The sequence below is a fragment of the Denticeps clupeoides genome, chromosome 6 (assembly GCF_900700375.1).
Source record: "Denticeps clupeoides chromosome 6, fDenClu1.1, whole genome shotgun sequence".
In the NCBI taxonomy this organism is placed as follows: Eukaryota; Metazoa; Chordata; class Actinopteri; order Clupeiformes; family Denticipitidae; genus Denticeps; species Denticeps clupeoides.
The window spans coordinates 17339095-17359968 of NC_041712.1; the positions used below are offsets into that span (position 1 = coordinate 17339095).

The 20874-nt window shown below is 42.2% G+C and overlaps 1 protein-coding gene and 1 long non-coding RNA gene across 2 annotated transcripts; one reads left to right on the forward strand and one right to left on the reverse strand.

Annotated features, from left to right (window-relative positions):
* Window positions 1-11: 11 nt before the first annotated feature.
* On the forward strand, window positions 12-14289 carry LOC114793134 (uncharacterized). Its single transcript, XR_003750201.1, has 3 exons — window positions 12-133; window positions 12682-13821; window positions 13921-14289. It is a non-coding gene; the product is annotated as an uncharacterized LOC114793134 (long non-coding RNA).
* A 735-nt stretch (window positions 14290-15024) lies between these two features.
* Window positions 15025-17647, reverse strand: irf1b (interferon regulatory factor 1b). Its single transcript, XM_028983522.1, has 10 exons — window positions 17498-17647; window positions 17206-17297; window positions 16979-17078; window positions 16722-16889; window positions 16588-16628; window positions 16344-16461; window positions 16119-16226; window positions 15985-16013; window positions 15713-15848; window positions 15025-15558 (listed from the first exon to the last, which is right to left on the reverse strand). The coding sequence occupies exons 2-10, from the start codon at window positions 17290-17292 to the stop codon at window positions 15425-15427; spliced, it is 921 nt and encodes a 306-aa protein (XP_028839355.1). The 5' UTR covers window positions 17293-17297; window positions 17498-17647; the 3' UTR covers window positions 15025-15424.
* Window positions 17648-20874: the final 3227 nt, after the last annotated feature.

The window sequence follows — 20874 nt, forward strand, 5'->3', positions numbered from 1 at the left end:
CACTGCAGTGCTACTAAGTGAAAGTAAAAGTATGAGAAAGTGGGGTGAAAAGTATCCAGTTATTGTTCTGGCACACCGTTGGACGTACTCCTCAACGTATTTCTGATATGTACAATATCAAGATGCAAGTGTGGTAAGTGTTTTTGTACACATAAAAATAGTTTTCTGTCTGCTTGTATTCATGTGCATAGGTGTGTGTAAGTGTCTGTGTGAGAGAGAGTAAATGCAGTATAATAGCAGAGTATCCTCCTTTACCTCTCAAAATAATGGATGTTCCAGAAAACATGTATTTAGACAAGATTACAGTTTCTACAGTAGTTTTATACACTTTGTCTTTAGTGGTCTATGGTTATATTAACAGGAACTTTGGCAAACATGAAAGTGAAAGCTGTAGAAGCATTTCTGCAACTGGTTATGCATTCGGGGACATTTAAAATGTGGCTAAAACAGACTGAAATGAAATTGGCACATAATACACAAAATATAGTCTCTGGTCTATTTAATACACTGATGAATGCTAAAAGCACAAACATGTTCTGTTGAAACAAGGTCTGTGTTGTTTTGAAAATCAAACCCATTACAACATAAGACATTAGCAAAAGACAGGAGACATTTAAGTTGGAATATTGGTCTATTAAATTACATCAGAAGGAATCATAAATTGTTACAATATTTTGTATTTGTGTTTGCCCAATTGAGTCTAATTTGCATCCATTAAAAAAAAAATTTAGATGTTGCCTTATGTGGATTTTGATTCCTAAAAATACAACCAATGGTGAACGTTTGATTGTAAACTCCAGCCAGTAGGTGAGGTTTTTGTGCTTGGCTATTCTGTATCCAGGCAACCTCCAGGCATACGGATTTGAAATTCAGTGAGTTCTAAATTTACTATTAAAATTCTTCAAATTCTAAATAGTAAAGATTTATAGCTACTCAAGTGGGATTAAGTGATACTTATCCTCCAAGGTTGTGAGCTTGAGTCCCAGCTTGGACCTTGTGTGTGTGTGTGTGTGTGTGTGTGTTTGTGGAGTATGCATGGTCCAGTGTTGCTGGGGGTTTCCTCCAGGTTCTCCAGTTTCCTCCTACCATTCAAAGGCATTAGGTGAATTGGCAACTCTGATTGTCTGTAGTTGTACTGTATGTAGGTGTGAGTGTATGAGTGAATGCAGTATGTGTGTGCGCCCAGCGGTGGGTTGGAGGGTCCACCTGGGTGAGACCCTGCCCTACGACCAGTGTCCCGGGATGGGTTCCAGCATCCAGCATAGGACTAAACGTTTATGGAAAGTGAGTGAGTGAGTGAGTGAGTGAGAGAGTGAGTGAGAGAGAGAGTATAATCCAAGACAGGGATTGTCAGTTCTTTCCCTTAACAGGGAGTTGTAGTCATTTCTTGATATGATTGACCTGCCATTGCATTAATAAAACTGTAGTCCATTTCATAAAAACAAAAGGCATAAGTTCAAGTGCAACATGACAGCAGTCATTGAGACACGACACTGAAGACGTCTTTGGTGTCCCTGGGGGAGGGTTGGATTTCCTGGCAGTCACACCGTTCAGTGCATTAAACCGTGCATAAAAGTCATTCAGCGCATCCGGTAGGGCGTCTCTGTCACAGGCAGAGGTTGTTGAAAGTGAACTGAAAGTGAAGTGATTGTCATTGTGAAACACTGCAGTGTGTCCTCTGCATTTAACCCATACCAGTGTGAGCAGTGGGCAGCCATGGCAGGCGCCGGAGAGCATTGTGTGGGGACACCACCACAGTTTCGGGATTTGTACTGGCAACCTTCTGATTGCAGGTTATATACCGGCTAGAACACCACTGGCCCTGTACCACTGTATTGTGTGACGGCATGGATGCCATGTGTCTCTGCCGTCCTGGAAGCTTTTCTGCTCTACTGGCTCGAGTCAGTTTGGGTCCTCGCTGTTCTTTCTTACCTTGTCACCCTTCCTGAAAGCGGAGTCTCAAGCTTCGAGAAGTTCGTGTACCTCTGCAGTCCTCCACAGCTTCTGGTTAGATCGTGGGGTAATGGCCCCAAATGCCAGGTGCGTGTAATTCTCTGCAGCATGCGGAATATAGCGTTGCTGTGTTTTTTTTAACCACAAGATGTCGCTGCCCGCCATCAAATGGCCAATAAATATTTACTTCCATAAAAAGGTCGTACTGGTACATTTATATCTTCATATTATTTTAGAATATGAGCAGATTAAATACATAGAAATCCCTTTGCACTTGCATTGCTGCCAAGCAATCCCTTCTTTAAGTCTGTCAGTAAAAACTTTGCACAAACCCAACACATTTGACTAATTATTGATTGCTTACATTGAAACGTTTGTATTTTTGTAGTGACAACTTCACCACACAATATCAGTTTCAACCCTTTATGATTTTTCACATTTCATTTTTTCTTGGATTTCACGATTTGTTTTGGATTCTTTGTATATATCTGTGAATTCACAAGGGGTTCTGTAAAAACATGTCTCTTCTTGACCACTGTAAGGATCCTAGTTTACCATGCATCCAACACAATTATGAGGAAGTACTGTATTTGTACAACAGAGCATAAAAATGCAACAAGTTGAATCCTGAATGTTTTTGCTGTATTGAGCACAGTTGACTTATAGTATAATAATGTTATACAAAGCTAAAATCTAAATTTAAGCCAATAAAGCATTCAAGCCATTACTGATGCCAGACATGACTTTCCAGCACCCTTTGAAATTATGAACTTTTGTCTGTTGTCATACAAGACTTTTTTTTTTCTCGTATGAGAGACAGACACTTCCTTTCAAGCTCAATGAAGTGAAATGGCGGCATTTCAGAAATCCTCATTGCACCTTTTATCATCGCATCTTAAAATTCCTTTTGGATATGAATCACACTGCATGACTGTGAGACGAGTGATTGTTTTTTTTCTGTTGTTGTGCAAGTTACTTTACCTTCTATAATGCACCAGACCACATTTTATGCAAATATCACTGTCTGCGTCATGCATTTGAATGGTTTAATTACTGCTAAGCGCCTGAGGATGCAACACTGTATGATAACTTGCACTGCCATTACAAAAAACAACATTGTTAACAGGCAGCAGACATGTGTGCATGGTCTTGTATCTTGCACGCATTAGACAAACTGGTTCACTCAAAATGATCTATATACATTAACGTGACAGAAAACTGTGACGTTTGTCCTCATTTCATGACATTTGAGCTCTTCGTCCTCTTGTCAGATTTTGTGAGGTTAGACAGTTTGCCTGAAGTCTCCTAGGAGACATCATACAAGTCAGAGATTGTTTTCCCTCATCTAGAATATCGTAATCTGCGGGATGCCATAGCACTGCTATGTGAATCTGATGTGACGTGACATGTTCTGCCGTCCCGTGAGCGGTTTCCTGTAAACGCCTGTTTGTCTCCTCAGTGGCGACCTCAGCTGGAGCCAGGCCGAAACTCAGAGAGAGAGAGAGAGAGAAAAGTCACGTGATTTACAAGAAACAGGAGCCACTCAGGGAGAGGCACTGACTGTAGTAATGAAACCGGAGCAGCCTGCAGAAACCTGACCTGTCTACACTCCTCTCCTCTTTCTGTGTTTTTGTTGGTTTGGTATCAGTCCGCATTATGTCTCATTTTCTTATTTCATTCCACACAATACTCCCAAATTAAGATATTAAGATTATTGGACTTGCATTAATATTTATAAATTAGATTGTGACTGAAGTTATTTGGTTATGAGTGCACCCTGCTACCCCTTATGCTTAAAAAGTCTGGCATGTTTATCTCTGGCCGAGCTTGGCAGGTCCATAAAACTCTCTTGCTGCAGCATAATAGATTACAGTAAGTGTTTTGGAGCTGCTTTACAGTAAATGCTCAGCTGGGTTAAAGGGGTGCCAGAGCCGTATTCACACAATTTGTTGTGCATTAAACAAGGTTTCTTGCATGACAGTTGTGTCATGTACAAATATAACAATACACATGTTCACCAGTCAAGTATGAATTCTGTGCGGTGCCCAGCAGCAGGGTTTCTCGATGGACCGAAGCACCCCACAAGGCCCCGCAAGGCTAAAAGCAGAGGAAGAATAGACGATGGTCAGTGACCACAATTTGCAGAACCCTATTCCAGTTAATCCTCCTAAATTTCTTCTCTGTAAGACTTAAGACTCTTGGGTGAGCTGGGAACTGAAGTGAGCCATGAATTAAGGTGTGGTGAGGACTTCAGCCTTCAGTAATATGTGTGACCCAGAAATGTGTTTATGTGTTGAAGGCCTGTTCTTTCCTAGGCAGAGAACATTGCTCGAAACCTGTCGGTTATGGACACCTTGGGCATCTTCATCACTGGTTTCTGACCCAAGGACAACTTTTGGCTGTTGAATGTTCAGCTGCTCTTAGGTTGTGGGGAGTGTGATGTTTTGAATGAAGTGCTTCTAAATCATCCAGAATCATGCTGATAGACAATCTTCTTCCTTATGCTGCTTCCGTTAAGGGTTGCAACAGCGGACCAACTTGACCTGGCCAAATGTTTATGCCAGATCCCCTTTCTGATGCCACCCTTCACATTTATTTGGGCTCGGGACCGGCACCCAGAAATAAACTGTCACATGGGTCCCCAGTGGCTGGGTGCATGCCAATGGACAACAAAAAAAATGTAAATAAAAGTAATAGAGAAATAATTACACACAAGAAAGTTCGTCCCAACCAGTATAAAGACAACGAGCCAATGGTTCGATCTATTTATTTCTGTAAATCCAGAAGACGTTAATACTGTGAAATTTCTGTACATGCCCTATGCACAGCATCTTGGGGAGTTTTTAATAAATGAGGAGCAGTGAATGGCACATTTCCATACAAGCAAAAGCCAAGGAAACGCATTACGATTATTTTCATGTGTTTTGTTTTAACGACTCACTTTAACTCACTGTCCAGGCACTTCCTCTGCAGACTGAAGCAGAGTTGGAGAATTTGTCCACCGTTTCTTGAAAATCAGCTGAGTGAGAGATAAAGGGAGGGAGAGGCATTTGGCCCAAGTTACTCACAGGCAAAGGAATGCCCTTTCCTGCTTTTGTGTTTATGAGTCACTGTTACAATTATATCACCAACTACACGTTTATAGCAACTGTTTTTTTTCATCAGATATCTCGTGGACCATGTTTTTTTTATTTTTAGCATAATGCAATGCCGGGTATCTGGAATGGAGTTTAAGCCAGGGCATTATGCAAAGAACACATTCAAAATTCAGACCATGCATGCCAAGTAGTATTCACTGTCTTTGTGGGTCAGCGTGTGCAGCACATGAAATGTACATTACATTTATGCCATTTATGCCAGTCACCCTTATCCAGGCTCCGTCTGGGCTTATCCAGAGAGATTTACAATCAGTAGTCACAGGGACAGTTGCCCTGGAGGAACTCAGGGTTAAGTCTCTTGCTCAGGGACACAATGGTAGGGGTTTGATGGGGTTTGAACCTGGGTCTTCCGTTTCATAGGCAAGTGTGTTACAGAGTAGACTAGGCTACTACCATCCATTTGCTCTGATTGATTGTGGAATTAAATGCATGTAGCTTCCTTTCGCACACTGAAATGACTCCTTGGGTTTTACCCTTTCTGCTCCCATGTTTTGGGAGTTCCCACACATTATCGGATTCAAGGGTGGCCTGTAAAGTTGCCAATGTATGATTGGCATAAAGTAATATTTAACAAGTTATAATGCTGCTGGGAATACACTCTAAAAAAAGGTCAAAGTTCATTCCGTTCTGTTACCGGGGACAGCGTAGAGTGGCCAAAAAAAAAAAAGTACAAATGAAAATGCTTTCAGGCTTAATAATTCAAAGCTCTTCCCACACGCCTTTCCAGGCGCGTACCTGGGAAACGAACCCTGGAAAACATAAGCGTCTCTGACTCAGCTCTAAGCATCTCGGCGGCCTGTAGAGACAACTTCAGGAGCCTTGGGCGCAGTAAGGAATCCCCACTGAAACTTTTAATTATTGGCCACAATTTCATGCACATGTGTGGGTGCGTGAGTGAGCCTGTGGGCCAGTAAAAAAAAATTCAATGGAAAAGTGAGTTGCGTAACTTGACCAACCTGAAAATCTGCCTAGGTCCAATTTACAGGAAGTGCTTTCAGCTTTATTTGGCACATACAACCATCGCACCTAAAGAAGAACACCAATAACAACCTGTGGAAACCTGCAGGGTGAAAAATTATTCTTAATTAATGCATTCATGGGGTCTATTGTCTGCCATTTTAAATAATTTAGTGCAGATTTAATTAAAGCAAAATATGGGCAGCATAAGGCATGTGACTGAGGTTAGCATTCATGAAATGCATTGCACTCAGCATCTCGCTTTTACGCTTCTTGTGCCTGCGTCAGAGGCCTCTGGCCTTAATTATCTGTCTGTGACAGCCTGGTATGTCATCTCAGTCACTGACAAGGTTATATAAGGACGCTAACATACAAAAACCTTTAACCAGCCTCCATATAGTCACATACAGTGCTTAGATTTACACACAAAAAATGGCAGTCTATGTCATTTAATGAACTTAATTAAAGTGCATGGTGCATGTCATATGATTTTGCAGGTACCGTGGGTCATTCCAAAGGGCCCGTAACTCACGTGACGTGAGACCATGTACACCCTTCAGCTAAGTGCCACTATTTTTCTGGGGCCGTTTAGCATCATATTGAAAGTTAGATACAGAAGTGGTGGATGTGTCGGTCTAATGAAATGAGCGGTATTATTTCCTTATTTCCGTCCTGCCCCCTCCTTTTTTATATTTTGGAAATGAAGAGTCCTTGGTCTGCAAGAATAATTGGGACCCAAGGTTTCCCACAATGCATCACTCTGCATCACTGAGAAGAGTGAGAGAAGATTAGTTAGAGAAGTAAGAGAAGATTAGTTAGACCAGGGCACCTATTTCCATTGCAGCAGCATCCAGCTCTGATGCTCATGTGCCCATTGTAGGTACTTTTGACGGTGGATATGGGTCAGCATGGGCCTCCTGACCACTCTGCGACTACACAGGGTGCTCTGACACTTTTCCATCCGAACCTGCATTAACCTTTACCTGTATCTCTCAGATCTGACAACATGGGCGAGCCCGCACTCCCCACATACATCAAAAGAGGACGAGTGGCCTTTTGTAGAGTTCAGACATCAGGACCCTCCCACCTGAATCTGGTGCACTGCTGTTACAGGCCTCACTCTTTCGTCTTCACCACTTCCTCTTCACACAAGAATAATAACACACCCTCAGCGAGCAGCCAGGCTGGTGACATGCCACATACCTTTACATGCTACAGCATACCAGTCGTTGGTCAAACTAAGTTCCCTAACCCTACCACACAAGGACAATTTAGCAAATGATCTTAAAAAGAGGATTAATGTTTCTCTGTTAGTGAAGCCCACTGCGACTGTACAACATGCGTCCTCGTAGCCCTGAACTGAAAAGGAGGCATGGAAAGATGGATCGATGGACATTTGAGGTTGTCCATGGAAAGTCCCCTGTCACAGGAGACACTTTAAACTAGGCCAGTATTTGCATGACATGAATTGTGTTCATTAAGCATCACTTATTGGCCACCCGGCTACTTTCAACACTCATTTGGTTGGCAGTAGCCTAGTGGGTAACACACTCGCCTATGAACCAGAAGACCCAGGTTCAAATCCCACTTACTACCATTGTGTCCCTGAGCAAGACACTTAACCCTAAGTTGCTCCAGGGGGACCGACTGTAAGTTGCTCTGGATAAGGGCATCTGATAAATGCCATAAATGTAAATGGTTGATTCTACTTCCACCAGGGCCATGAGTCTCTTTAAGATCATTAATATAGCATTAATAGGACCATTCTGTCACCCTGAGAACCTTGCAGTGCCACCTTTAGTACCTCTGATATGAAACATCCTGCCAGACAGGATGCTTGTCACACTGTGGTAAAGGCTGTGTAGAGAGCAAAAAAAAAAAAAAAGGCTTAAAACCAGATTTGTATTTAAAAAAAAAATGTGTAAAATTCTTTGGTTGAGAAAAAAATGGCATCTGTGTTTTAATAAACTATCCACTGTGTTCTGTTTATCATGACTTAGTGAAGTTAGGGAAATACCGAGAGACGAGTAAAAAGCTTCAGGGAGATACCCATGTCTCTCTCTCACGTGATTCACAGCGGCACTCAGGCGGTTTTGCCTTGTGCAAGTCTGTGGTGGTTTGATTTTTTTGAGGTGTATTTTCTATCACACTTCTCTGTTGGCTTTTATTGTCTCATGACATATGATGTGGCTGTGTCACTGGGTCTTATTTATTTATTTACTTGCTTAGTTACTTACTTACTTATACTTACATATAAGGAAAACAGGCTTTGACAACTGCTGCTGTGTTCACAGGTTTGATTTCAGGTAGCTTGTTGTACTGTTTCTCCGAACTTCGCAGGATAAATTGCTGAACTCATCAGAATGGGGCACGGAACTTGTTTTGATGAGGAAATAATTTTGCCATAAAGACCTGTTCCCTTTTTTCTTGCCCCTTAAAAAGAAGCTGCTGGACTGTGCATTTAATTTTATTAAGGGGCAGTGGTGGCCTAGCGGCTAAGGAAGCAGCTCCGAAATTAGAAGGTAGCAGGTTCGAATCCTGATCTGCCAAGTTGCCACTGAGGTGCCACTCAGTAAAGCACTGTCCCCAGGAGCCTGCCCATGGGTGATGGGTTAAAGCAGATGACACATTTTGTTGGGTCACCTTGTGCTGTGCTGCAGTGTTTCATAATGACAATCACTTCAGCTTCACTTGAAGTTTCGAGTCAAGCTTGACAGGTTTGTGCATGAGATGGTGGAGGGCAAAATTAGATAAGATGCTTGCATCACTGACATTTAAGTTGAATCAGACACAAACACTTTAATTGTCCTTAGTTCGTGATATAGCAGGCCTGCATTACAGCCAAAACCTGATGCCAAGGTGGATAAACAGTGTAGAAATGCAATATATGCAGTATGTAGACAGCATACAGCCGTGGGTTGAGGGTGTGGATGTGGGTACTAATCCTGGCACACAATGGGGTATTGCACTAAAATTGACTACAAAACAACATATAGTCTTAAGACGTTCCACATTTCTACATATTTTCCTTTGAAGATTTGACAGTAGGTGACATCCAACATCCCATAGCAGCCAAAGATGCAGAGGTATTTTTTGAAGCGTGACATGGTGCATTGTCATGCTTGAAGATGATTTTGCTACATAAAGTGCAGTGAAGTTGTCAGTCAGAAGTTCTGCATACTTTTCAGAGGTCATTTTCACACATAAAGGGGCCGACCAGCTCTCTCCCCATGATTACTTTACTTTACTATGATTACTACACAAAACATGACTCCACCTTCTTCTTTGCAGATGTTGCAGCCTGGTTGGGACATGGTGGAATAATTTGGAATAATGTGGAAAGCCTTTCTTCAATAGTTTTTCCGCTAATCCATGGGTTTAATTGTACAAACAAAATATAATACAAATGAAATTTGCATAGTAATTTGGAACATGGTGTATACGGCATATGAACATGTGCTGAAGCCCTGCGGTGCTCTGGTTCAATACTATACTTCAGTTATGTGCAAAAACAGTTTAAAGTTATAGGGAAGATATGAGAGCCAGCCATCAGTGTTCCCAGATTGAAAAAGTCTACTTAAAGTTCCTAATGTTGAATAAGGCCAATGGCAGTATCCTTATGCAAATCTTTCCTGAGATTAACCTTCAGGTATTTGTGTTGGTAATGAGGAAACAATTGCACTCTATAACTATAATAAAAATGCCATTACCACACATGGCTGCACAGTCATAAATATATAACAAGCTTCATCGTCCACTCTTGAATCTTCTGGCAGTCATTCTCCATTTTTCTAAGGCACTTAGGCTCGAAGGGCCTGTGGTTCGGCACCCATGCTCAGGGGGCTTTGCAGAGCTGTTGACCTTTAAGACGGTTGTGCATGCCTGTGTTGTGCCTGTGTGCTTGCTGCATTGTGTAGAATCGCTTTAAGCAGAGGACGGTTGCAGAGGTAAACAAGCCTGAGCGGGCCTGGCGTGACGGCGATGTTGCTGTTTACATTTGATGTGCCCTGCTTTCCAAGCACATCCCCTGAGAGCTGCAGGAACTGGGGGAACAGCAAGTCATAGTAAATTATATAATTAGAAAATTTATATATGGTGCAGCAGTGAAGTTACACAGAGATATTTTTGTAAAATCACTCCCAACAATAGCATGGGAATAGCGCGCTGCCAGGCCTGGCAGCAAAGATAGCATTTACCCAGTGATTCTCTTAAAATGAGCGTTAATACCTCATTTTAGTCCATAATTGCTTCCGGTCCTCACTGCAATTGTTCTATTTAATACAATTCCTGTTAATAAACAGAAGTGAAAAAGCAAAAGTGAAGTGATTGTCATTGAGATGCACACGATGGCACAACGAAACGTGTCCTCTGCTTTTAACCCATCACCCTTGGTGAGCAGTGGGCAGCCATGACAGGCGCCCGGGGAGCAGTGTGTGGGGACGGTACTTTGCTCAGTGGCACCTCAGTGACACCTTGGCGGATCGGGATTCAACCTTGATGATTATTTTCATTAAACATTATCTGTGTCTAAGTCATGAGTCCAGACGTGCTTTGCTCCTGCAGTGTAGCCTGAGAACCACGCACCCTGGCAGTGAACATCACTGGCTATTGGAAAGCAGTCCTCCTGTCCTACTAAAGGTCACCATGGCATAAAAGAGACATAGTTAATCCGTGTGCTGCATAGAATTAGTTGTTCTACATGTGGAACTCATTTTCATTCATGATTCATTACATTTTTGTATCATTTAAAAAAGGCCGCCTGTCTTGCTCTGCCTATAATTTCATGTCACGTTACAGTGATGTTGTAGTTCCCTTTGTAGCACAATAAAATGTATTTGTGCTATGTCCAATATATTTGTGCGCTCTGCTTATTTTATTGCTGAAATCCTTTAGGACATTCTCTATGATGAGTGTAATTGTCATATGGTGCCAGTGAGGTTGGTGTCCCTGTGGGGGAGGGAGGGGATTAATGAACATATTTTTGTATAAAACCTTTAATTCTTCGGGGTACTTTTGTTCATTATTTTCTTGATGAAGATGAATGTCATTCCACGCGAGCCTCCCCCCCCTCTCTTCATTTTGAGTGGCACATTTTGTTGTTTGCAGTGGTGTTATTAACTGTATACTTGTGCAACTGCATTCTGCAAAGTTTTCTCGACCTTGTTTGTTCATCCTTCAGGATTATAAGGGGTTTGCCACTATTTTCTTAAAGGTCTTGAGTACAACAATTCCTCCTGGAAATGTTCAGTGTAAAAGAAATTCCCGGTTTCTCATGATTTATTTAGCACACAAACGTACCATTTTTCATGCACAGAACATTCCCTTGGCCTACATTTATAGTGTCTGATAAAAGAGATTATTAAAGTCATTCATGTTTACTAATCATAGCTGTCATAATTTCCCCAGCAATGTGCATGGCTACACCAATCTCGAGCTGAACTTTGAACTTTTTTTCACCACGTATTGTTATTGCACCATAGATTCTTTGCCACTAATTGAGGATTGTGAGCTTGTGCATGAGTGCACACTTTATAGTGGGTGCAAAAAACGAAATGGAATTGTGTCCTTTAACTTTTTACTTATGCAGATATGCAGTCGTGTGAGGTGTTTCAAGGGGGCAGGGATTGGAATTAGACCAAAAAATTACGAGATCCATAACATTCTATTAACTCAAACGGACAACTCTGAAATGGAGACAGTAGCAGACAGAGCGGCAGCAATGAGCATTGTGTTTCTCTGTAGTAGGGTGTGTGTAGGTGTTGCGTAATGAACTGGAATTGCACAAAGGACAATTAAAGTGATTTTACATGCACAGTAAAAAGTAACACTGACTTTAAAAAACTTAAAAAAATTGAAGATCTAATATTTTAGCATTGCCATAATGTTAATAAACCAGCAGTCTTGAATGGTTTATTTACATTACAGCAATGCTAAAATAATAGGTGAAGGGGTGACAGATTACTTACTGTCTCGATGGCTGGACATGGTGAGGAAGAAGGACACATACGCATGACGTCATGAAACAGGGGTTTAATACAAGATGAACAGGACAAGGGAATCATCAAACAATGACCCGACAGCGAACAGACAAAAACAGGGCAGCTTTATACAATCATACACAGGTGAACACAATCAGGAAACATAATAACACAAGACCAACATGAAACCCCGGTCCGAACTCCGGACCCTGAGTTGCCCCTGCCAGATCATGACACTTACATCTTCTGAAGTTTAGCCAGTGTTTACTTTTTATAGTGCATGTAAAATCATATCTTTTTCAAACGCCTCAAGTCGCAGTGCATTCACAGTCTTCTTTGTGACTGGAATGTCACGATTGCTATCACAAAGCAGTGGCGTGTCAAGGCTGATCTGGCCGGTTGACAGGAGTATTGTTTTCGAGAATTTTTCACCTGTGTTATCACCATGGTTCCTAGAAAGCAGTTCATATATAATCTTTTTTGTTTGTTTGTTTGTTTTGTTTATTTTGGTCCCAACAATGTTACAAAGGTTTAAAAGTGCCTTTTCACTCTCTCTTTTGAACATGGACGAACAAAATCGGCCATGTCCTTGTCAACTCAACACTTCCTCATTCCTCTGCTTCACATATATTTAGGTCAAGCTCTGGAGGGTGAAGTTGCTCTGACACTGCAGACGCTGACCAACCCTGTTTTAATAACAGATGGATGGATGTTGGACAGCTGGGAAGAACATTACAACCGCGCTCTGCAGTGACGGGCCTGGATTGCCCTTCCATGCCCTGAGTCTGTTGTGCCTGACGCCAAACTACCTTCACCAAGCACGTTGGTAGAGCAAAGGCTATTGGTTTGTGTGGTCAAGTTCAAGTTCAAGTGGTTCAAGTTCAAGTTGAGCTTTATTGTCATTTCAGCTACACACATGTTAGACAGTACATAGTCAAACAAAACCGGTGAGTGTGTGTGTGTGTGTGTGTGTGTGTGTGTGTGTGTGATGTTATTGGGGGAAGGCTTGAAGCACTGTGGCTGAAACTTACATGGGGAACAGCGGAGTGTCTGACTCTGAGTCAGCACTGTGGAAGAAACACACAACACTACAAAATAGTGCATGCGGTCCAGTGTTACACTTACAGTGCATCCTACACTAGTTTGGTATGTCTGGAAGCAGGGTGTCATTGCAGTCTAGGGTGAACACTGTTACTCCAAATATCAACGACCTCTTCACCTAATCCTCCTTCGTTATGTCCTCATAATATGATATTACTTTATGAGCAATGAATAAATCAGACATGTATTTACCAGAGTGACGTACTTAGTACCATTCACATTCGTTATGAGTGAATATTTAAGCATATAAGATATTTTGCATTGTCTGATTGGTGGTAGTAGCCTAGTGGGTAACACACTCACCTGTGAACCAGAAGACTCAGGTTCAAATCCCACTTACTACCATTGTGTCATTGAGCAGGACACTTAACTCTAGGTTGCTTCAGGGGGACTGTCTCTGTAACTACTGATTGTAAGTCGCTCTGGATAAGGCAGTCTGATGAATGCTGTTAATGTAAATGTTTTCTTACGTCTGCTGGTGTTCCACAATTGTAGATATTACGTCAATTTTATATAAAATTCCTAGTCACAGAAATAATCCATGTGACACCATGTGTTGCTTACAGAAACGTGTTGGTTTTGAAATTCTGCTTCCCTCTTCAGGGCACTGTGACCCTGTACTATACTGCAGTAGAAGCCTTCCAAGCCACCAAGTCTTTCTTTCAATGAGTTCGGTGAGTAATGTAGCTGAGTAATCATGCACTCACTTTCCTATCGAGCACTCTTTTTTTAGTTGCTGGTTGCATCTTACTTAGCCTGTGTTGTTTATACAGCTCGGTGGGGAACAACAATGCATCAAATGAAAAAGAGACATGGATCTACCTTCACAATGTGCTAAATGAGGAGATTTCCAGCTGTTTTTTATCTTCTAAACAATGGCCATTTTGTTCTTAGTCGAAGATTTTTGCATTAATGAGTAGAGTACATTCAATGGCAGCCATAACAAAAAAAAGGTAATTAGATATTAATTCATAATGCATATTTCATGTACATATTTTGGCATGTTTTAATGTGCTTCAGGTGAAAATATGGAATCTCTTAAAAATAATGTTATTTAATAATGTTGTCTTTAACTTGTGCTCCAAGTTGTGTTGAATTGTTGTAAATATACATGATTTATAAATAAATAAACAAATGTTTTATCATTGACTGATCTGTTTAATAATTATTTGAGTGTAAAACTTTACACTAATGAAATTAAAGGCTGAAGATTGATCTTACAGTTAAATGAATGAAACCATTAAAATTATACTTTTTCATCCTTGTAGATATCATACATTTATTAATCCCAAGGACATTTTTAGGATGTCAGGTTTTCAGACTACGATTTAATGTTTTCTTACATTTAGTTAATGCATTAATAGACTGTAATTAATGAATAATAAGTTGTCTGTGGTGCTGACTAAAATTAATCAGCTAATAAATAATGAACCTTCTACACACACATATGGACTGGCTCACAGCCATTTTGGTGTTTACATTTGATACCATGAGCAAAGGCGAGAGTTTTATTTTTTCTTCTCTTCTATGTTAATACAAAGAAATCAGCCGATGCTCGTTACCCGTTTGTCCGGTTTACTTTTTATGGACTGCAGCACAGCTACAACGGTTCTGTATTCAGGTTGGACAGCTTTATCTGAATAGTCTGCGGAGCATTTTTAAAAAGTTGCCCTTGCCCTGTGTCCTCCTCCATCCCTTCTCCGTATGGCCTCGGAATGGGACCATACATCCATCTCTGGTACTGGCCCAAGACTGAGGTGCAATGTGTTTGGAATGAAGCCTGCATGCCACCGCCAGTTTCATGACACGAGTAGCTCCATTTAACCACTGTACATTCTGCATTCCTACAAATGAACAACACCGTGGGAAGCATTGAGTTATTGAGTCAAAGAGCGTGTTTTTTTTATTATTTTGTCTTTATTTAAAAAAAAATAAAACACAAGACACATTTACATTTGTACAAAATAGTTCACCCATCAAAGCTTGAATATGACAATAATGTATGTTGAGTGGACTTAATCTCCGTAAGTGTTTATCAGGTATGTGGTTTTCACAGTTTGTAAATGCACATATGCACAGACTCACAAGAAACACGATATACAAATAGCATAATGATTCAGCACGGTCCGGTTGGGTCCTTTGACTAGGAATCACCACTCCGGGTGGAGAGTCCAGAGAAAACCATGGAGACAATTCACACAGTAAAAATCTACTTGCTGGGGAAGGTAGACTATGTACAGGATGAATATTTACAGGTGGGTTTTTTTTACAGGCAGGTCAGTGTGGGCATGCGATTGGGGGCAGGAAGCTCAGTATGTTGCTGCTCCACATGTCTGTGCAGGGTAGCTGGTCTGAATCAGTCTGCATCCATGGCGCTAGTTCTGTGACGACTCGGAGCTCAACCTCGTCTCCTTAAACAAGCAGGAAAAGCAAAATGAACATCTGAGAATCGCCTCGCCAAAATGGTACCAAAAAATTCAAACACAAAACACAAATGCCCTCTTCCTCAAATGTGCACTTTTGCCTAGCAAATTTGATTTGTAGGCGTCCCTACAGAACATTTACCTGATGTCTCACTCCACTGGCTCTCAGAGCTGTGGTAAGAATCTGTCATCATGCCCACTTCATTGCTCAGGAAGCCCTTTCCGTTTATGTTGCTTTGAAGCCACTGCGAGTGATCTCGCTCCAGTAGCCGAGTGATCTGCAAGAGCCAAACACACAGATAGATTGGCCAATTTGCTCTGGGTAACTCAAAAAGACACATACTGGGGCATTCCTGACAATGAATAGAACACTGACACAAACAGGCTAACTGTAAGCTGAAGACAAGAGCTCACCTCGATTACCTCCTCTTCATTACCGAAGTCTGGAATGACAATGGAGCGAAACAAAAAAGCATTACTCTCTATTCCAAGAAAATATGTTTCATTTTCAAGTCTTCTCAGCGATCAGTCATTGGTGTGCAAAGTACCTGTTGTGTGGAGGGGTGAGACTTGAAACGAGAAGAAGCTGCTTGTGCTCTCAGTGCCGATTTCGATGGAGCTGGTGAAGTCTGGGACGTCTGGAGAATACGATGTGTCTGCAGAAAGGAATTGTTCCAGCTGTTTACTTCAACAAGTAGCACATTTGTGACACGCATTCATTCCTGGTGACTAGGAAGCCATTCAGAAGCTAATAAAAAGGTTTTGCCGCTTACCTATGTGCCCAGTGCTGTCTACTGTGTTTTCCTGAGTCACTGAATCATCTTGCGCTGCTGTTGCAAAGTCTGCTTCATCTATTTCCATGTCCTCACTCTTCATCTTCTTGGCTGGTTCCTACAAACAAAAATTCAATTCAATTTAATTGCATGGAGTAAGAAAGCCAATATAATCAGAATAATATGACTACCTCTGCTATCAATATGACTGATAATAATTAGTGAAATAATAATAATTACTTACCCTTTTCTTGTTCTTGTTGGCCCTTGACCTCGCCTTCTTTTCTGTGGAAATTGAAAGAAAAAAAAAGTAAGACGGTGTTTCTTTTCGGGAGTACTGATGATTGACTTGATGCTGGTTTTGTTTTTAAGGCTCACCTTTAGGCGATGGTTCCTGCAGCATTCTGTAGACGCGCACGGCCCCGCAGCCTTTGTTGACGCTTTTGTGTTTCACCTCTTCAATATCTGGAAGGGAGTTCATGGCACAACGGAAATTGGCCTTCCACGTTTTGGGATCAGGTGCCGTCTCGCCTGGCTTGTATTTTCCTGCATTTAGAGGTCGGGCATTGTAAATGATGCATCAAAAAAAAAAAAAAAAACATGTCAATCAGCAGAATTTCATAAATGACACTCACCGGTGTGAACTGCCCACTGCTGGAACAGGCAGGCATCTTTCTCCATCTGCCACCCGTGACGAGCAGCATGCTTCCATGGAATGGAGAACATCTTCTTCTCCTGAAGTCGAAAAAAAAAAAAAAAAAAAAAAAAAGCATTTAACTAAAAATACATATATATATATATTTAAATCAAATACTTCAAACAAGTGCAGTATGAATGAACAGAATGTAATAAAAGCCCACACCTTGTCAACCCACACAAGTCCGTCGATGGTGTTCGAGTCGATCTTGCGCTCCAGCCAAGGACGCATGCGCATTCTCGTCACAGGCATGGTTCCTGCAGAACATCAGAACTCTGTTACAGTAGAAGTAAAAGCGAAGCCTGTTTCCCTTCCTCGCCGAGAGCAACATTTTCGTGTCCGTGCGTGTGTTTATAGAGCAGAAAAAGTTGTTCCGCGTGTATTATATCCGTGCGTCAATAATAACAGAATACAGTCAGAATTAGAAGCAAAAGTTGACTGGTGTGTGGCTACTTACAGCGAGGGTAAAAGCGCTGCTACTTCCAAATGATCGAAGTTTTGAGGCTTTAGTCCCGCTTTCGCAAGGGAGGCGCTTCCACCGTGGTCGCCTGGAGCCGACTGCGACGTGACGCCGCTGCGGAGCGCGTTATATACCCCGCGCTGGCGCTTCGGGGGTTTTTCCTCCCTCCGCCGTGCAGCGCGCGCGGAGCCGGGGGGCGTGGCGCGCCCGTTCCGCGCATGCGCGCCGGCGCCCTCCGCCGGTTTCCGAGAAATCACGCTGTTACAGACAAAGCGAGGCCCGTGTGAGCGCTGGAGCCGCACGGCCTGTTGCAGGGAGGGCCAGGTGTAGAAATGCAGGGACAAAAGCCATAATTACATTAACACAATAACATTATTGTTTAAAACAATTTATTATTTACATTTACAGCGTTTATCAGACGCCCTTATCCAGAGCGACTTGCAAGGGACAGTCACCCTGGAGCACCTTGCACACACAACTAAATCTTCAGGGATTTTCAATTGGACCAGTAGCATCATAATGGACACGTAATGCACACAATGGCACTGGACGACACTTTGGACTTCTCCACCTATGCACCTGTAGTACCACTGGCAGGCTCACATTAACCTGGAGGGGGGTTCCTCTCTGTATGACTTCTTCCATTCTTTTTTCTCTCTCTCCTAGAGTTTTTCCTTGTGTGCAGAAGGGTCAACTGTAGGGCCAGTCAAAGCCCATTGAGACATACGGTTTGTGATTTTGGGCTATATAAAAAATAAATGTTGTTGTTGTAGTAAGTGGGGTCTGAACCTGGGTGAGTGTGTTACACACTAGGCTACTACCACCCTATTTTAGTTTATTTTGGCCGTATCATACCATATTTCTTGATTTTTCACACACTCACACACACGAAGAAATGCTATTTTGGCTGTGTAAACTCCCACGCATGACGCGCGCTCTGAACACTTTGTAAACACCAGCGGCAAGAAGTGGCGCTTTTACTGGAAATGCACCTTCGCCCATTGGCCCGACAGGGGGCGCCGCTGAGTTCTTTCCCCCCTCAATCCGCCTTGCATGACATTTTTTTAACCTTTTGCCGCGTAAAGCAGCTGTTTTTGTTTGTTTGTGTGTTTTAGCACGATTCCACCCATTAGTGAGAGGTGAAACGTTAAATTGTGGAACGTCAGGACGTGCGACCTTCCGGAATTCCTTCTCCAAAACTCTTTGAGGTCCGTCTGTTCCGCGTCGGGCCGGCAGGGGGCGCGTTGGAGAAGGGGAGCCTGGGTATTTTCCTGCTTCTCCTTGGGAATTTTCACCGGGGTCCCGTTGGACTTTCCCAGCGCGGGTATTCCACCGGCATTTCCACCGGGCTGGACGATATCCTTCTCAAAGACGATGTCTTCTCAAATGAACATCCTAAACATTCCTGCCGCAAATGTGCAACTCTTTGTTTCACAATGCTGATCTCATAATTTACTAAATGAGTCGGCTGCACTCCTTTATCCTTTATAAAGGGCGTGCCGTTTGTAACTTTGAGCTATATGAACTTTTGCATGATGTTTTTTTTTATTTGTATGCGTTTTGTAGCATGCACGTGCAGTATAATATCTGTATTATACTGCACGTGCATGCTACTGTAGGTTACAAGTTTTGGCGGACGACCAGAGAACGTTTTTCCTTTTTTTTGCATGTGCACCTTTAAAGAGTAGAGTTCTAGAGATAAGCTTTAGTATTTAAGCTTTAGTTAGTATAGTTGAGTGTATATACATATATATGACTTCTTTTATGGTGCACTATGAGGGGATCTGTGAAACATTATTTCAATACTCGGTACACTGTGTATACTGTTGTGTTGACAATAAACCGATCTTGAATGTATAGGGAAACGGGAGAGTGACGTCATGAACTGTAGTTTCATGAATTGCATGCTTGTAGGCCACATGATAATAAACAAAACCACTCATAATAATATCAATGGTTTTTAGCATAATAGCGGCAACAGTAGTATGTGTGAAGTGATTGTCACTTGTGATACACAGCAGCACAGCACACGGTGCAGTGAAAATAGCTGTAGTATTACTTTGTCATATTTGTAACATAATAATTATTACTTTCCGAGCTTTGACGCTTTGCACTCCGACGAAAGGTCGGGATTACCGAGGGTCCGCCCACTGTCATCAGATCTCGGCGGCTGCAGGTTGGTTAAACGCGGCCATCTGGCCGACAGAACAGTGATTCCAGACCTGCGTCATCGACGTCATGTCCCGTCTGCCCACCCTCCCGTTCACGAACCCCACCCCCCTCCTTCCCCCTGCAACCGGTGCCTTTACCCAAAAAGCCGGGGTTGCCAGGTCTGCGGTTTTTTTTTGTTCGCCCCGCTGGTTTTGTTAAATTCTGGGTTTTAAGACTACGGCAATTGCCCAAGGGCTTCGCCATCGCGGACAAATTACGAAAATTTTGCTAACAAAACTATCCACCAAGCCGAGAAACTTAATTTAACCTCTGACCCAGTTCAAGTTTAGCCACGATAGTTAAGCAAAGTTGTTAATAACCATTTTTATTTCATCCGGGCAAGCGAGAAAAAATACAGAGAATCCAAGATGCAATCCGTGAAGATTATGTAAAATCCACGTGGCGCAGATTGTGATTTGATAGTGGAATGTTTTTGTGTGTGTTTGCTGAAGCCTGGCAACCCCCAATACACCGCGGCGTGATGGCGTCTCATTACTAAATAAATAAATAAACAATGCGGGGGAAGTTCCGGGAGGAGGAGCGAGGCGGAGCGTGTAAACCACGTGGTTTTATAGAAACAGGCAGCGGTGCGTGGTGACTGCGGGGTTCAAAAGTTCTCTTTTAATTCAGATCTGGGCGAGACAGGGAGAATGGCACGACGCGGCAGATGGGAGTACAGTGACCCCGCTGATTCCGCCACAATAAAGCCATCACTGTCGGTGCCGTGGAAATAAAACCACGCGTTTGCACTCTGCACCCGCCGGTGCATTTATGGCTGTGTTTATGGCCATAAAATGCTCTCTACAATGATTATGCTTGTGGTCTTAATGATAAGCCAAATGCTTATTTACGCGATAAATATTTCATGGTAAAAAAAAATCTCTAATATTATATAGTTAAAATAGTTAATGTATAACAAAAAAAATAATAATTTCAGTATCCATATCCCGGTTTCATTCGGATCTCTTAAACTTTTAAAAGTAAAATAAAAGATAATTAGTGGTAATTATCGCGTAATGGAGGGGAACTGTCCACGGTGCTGATCCGTTTAGGGGTACTGCTCGCTTTATTATAGGCACACCTGTGTAAAGATACAGGCTGAAGCCCATCTGTCACCCTCCCACTGCCCCATTCAGTGCTGAACTGTGGTGGGGGATGCTGGT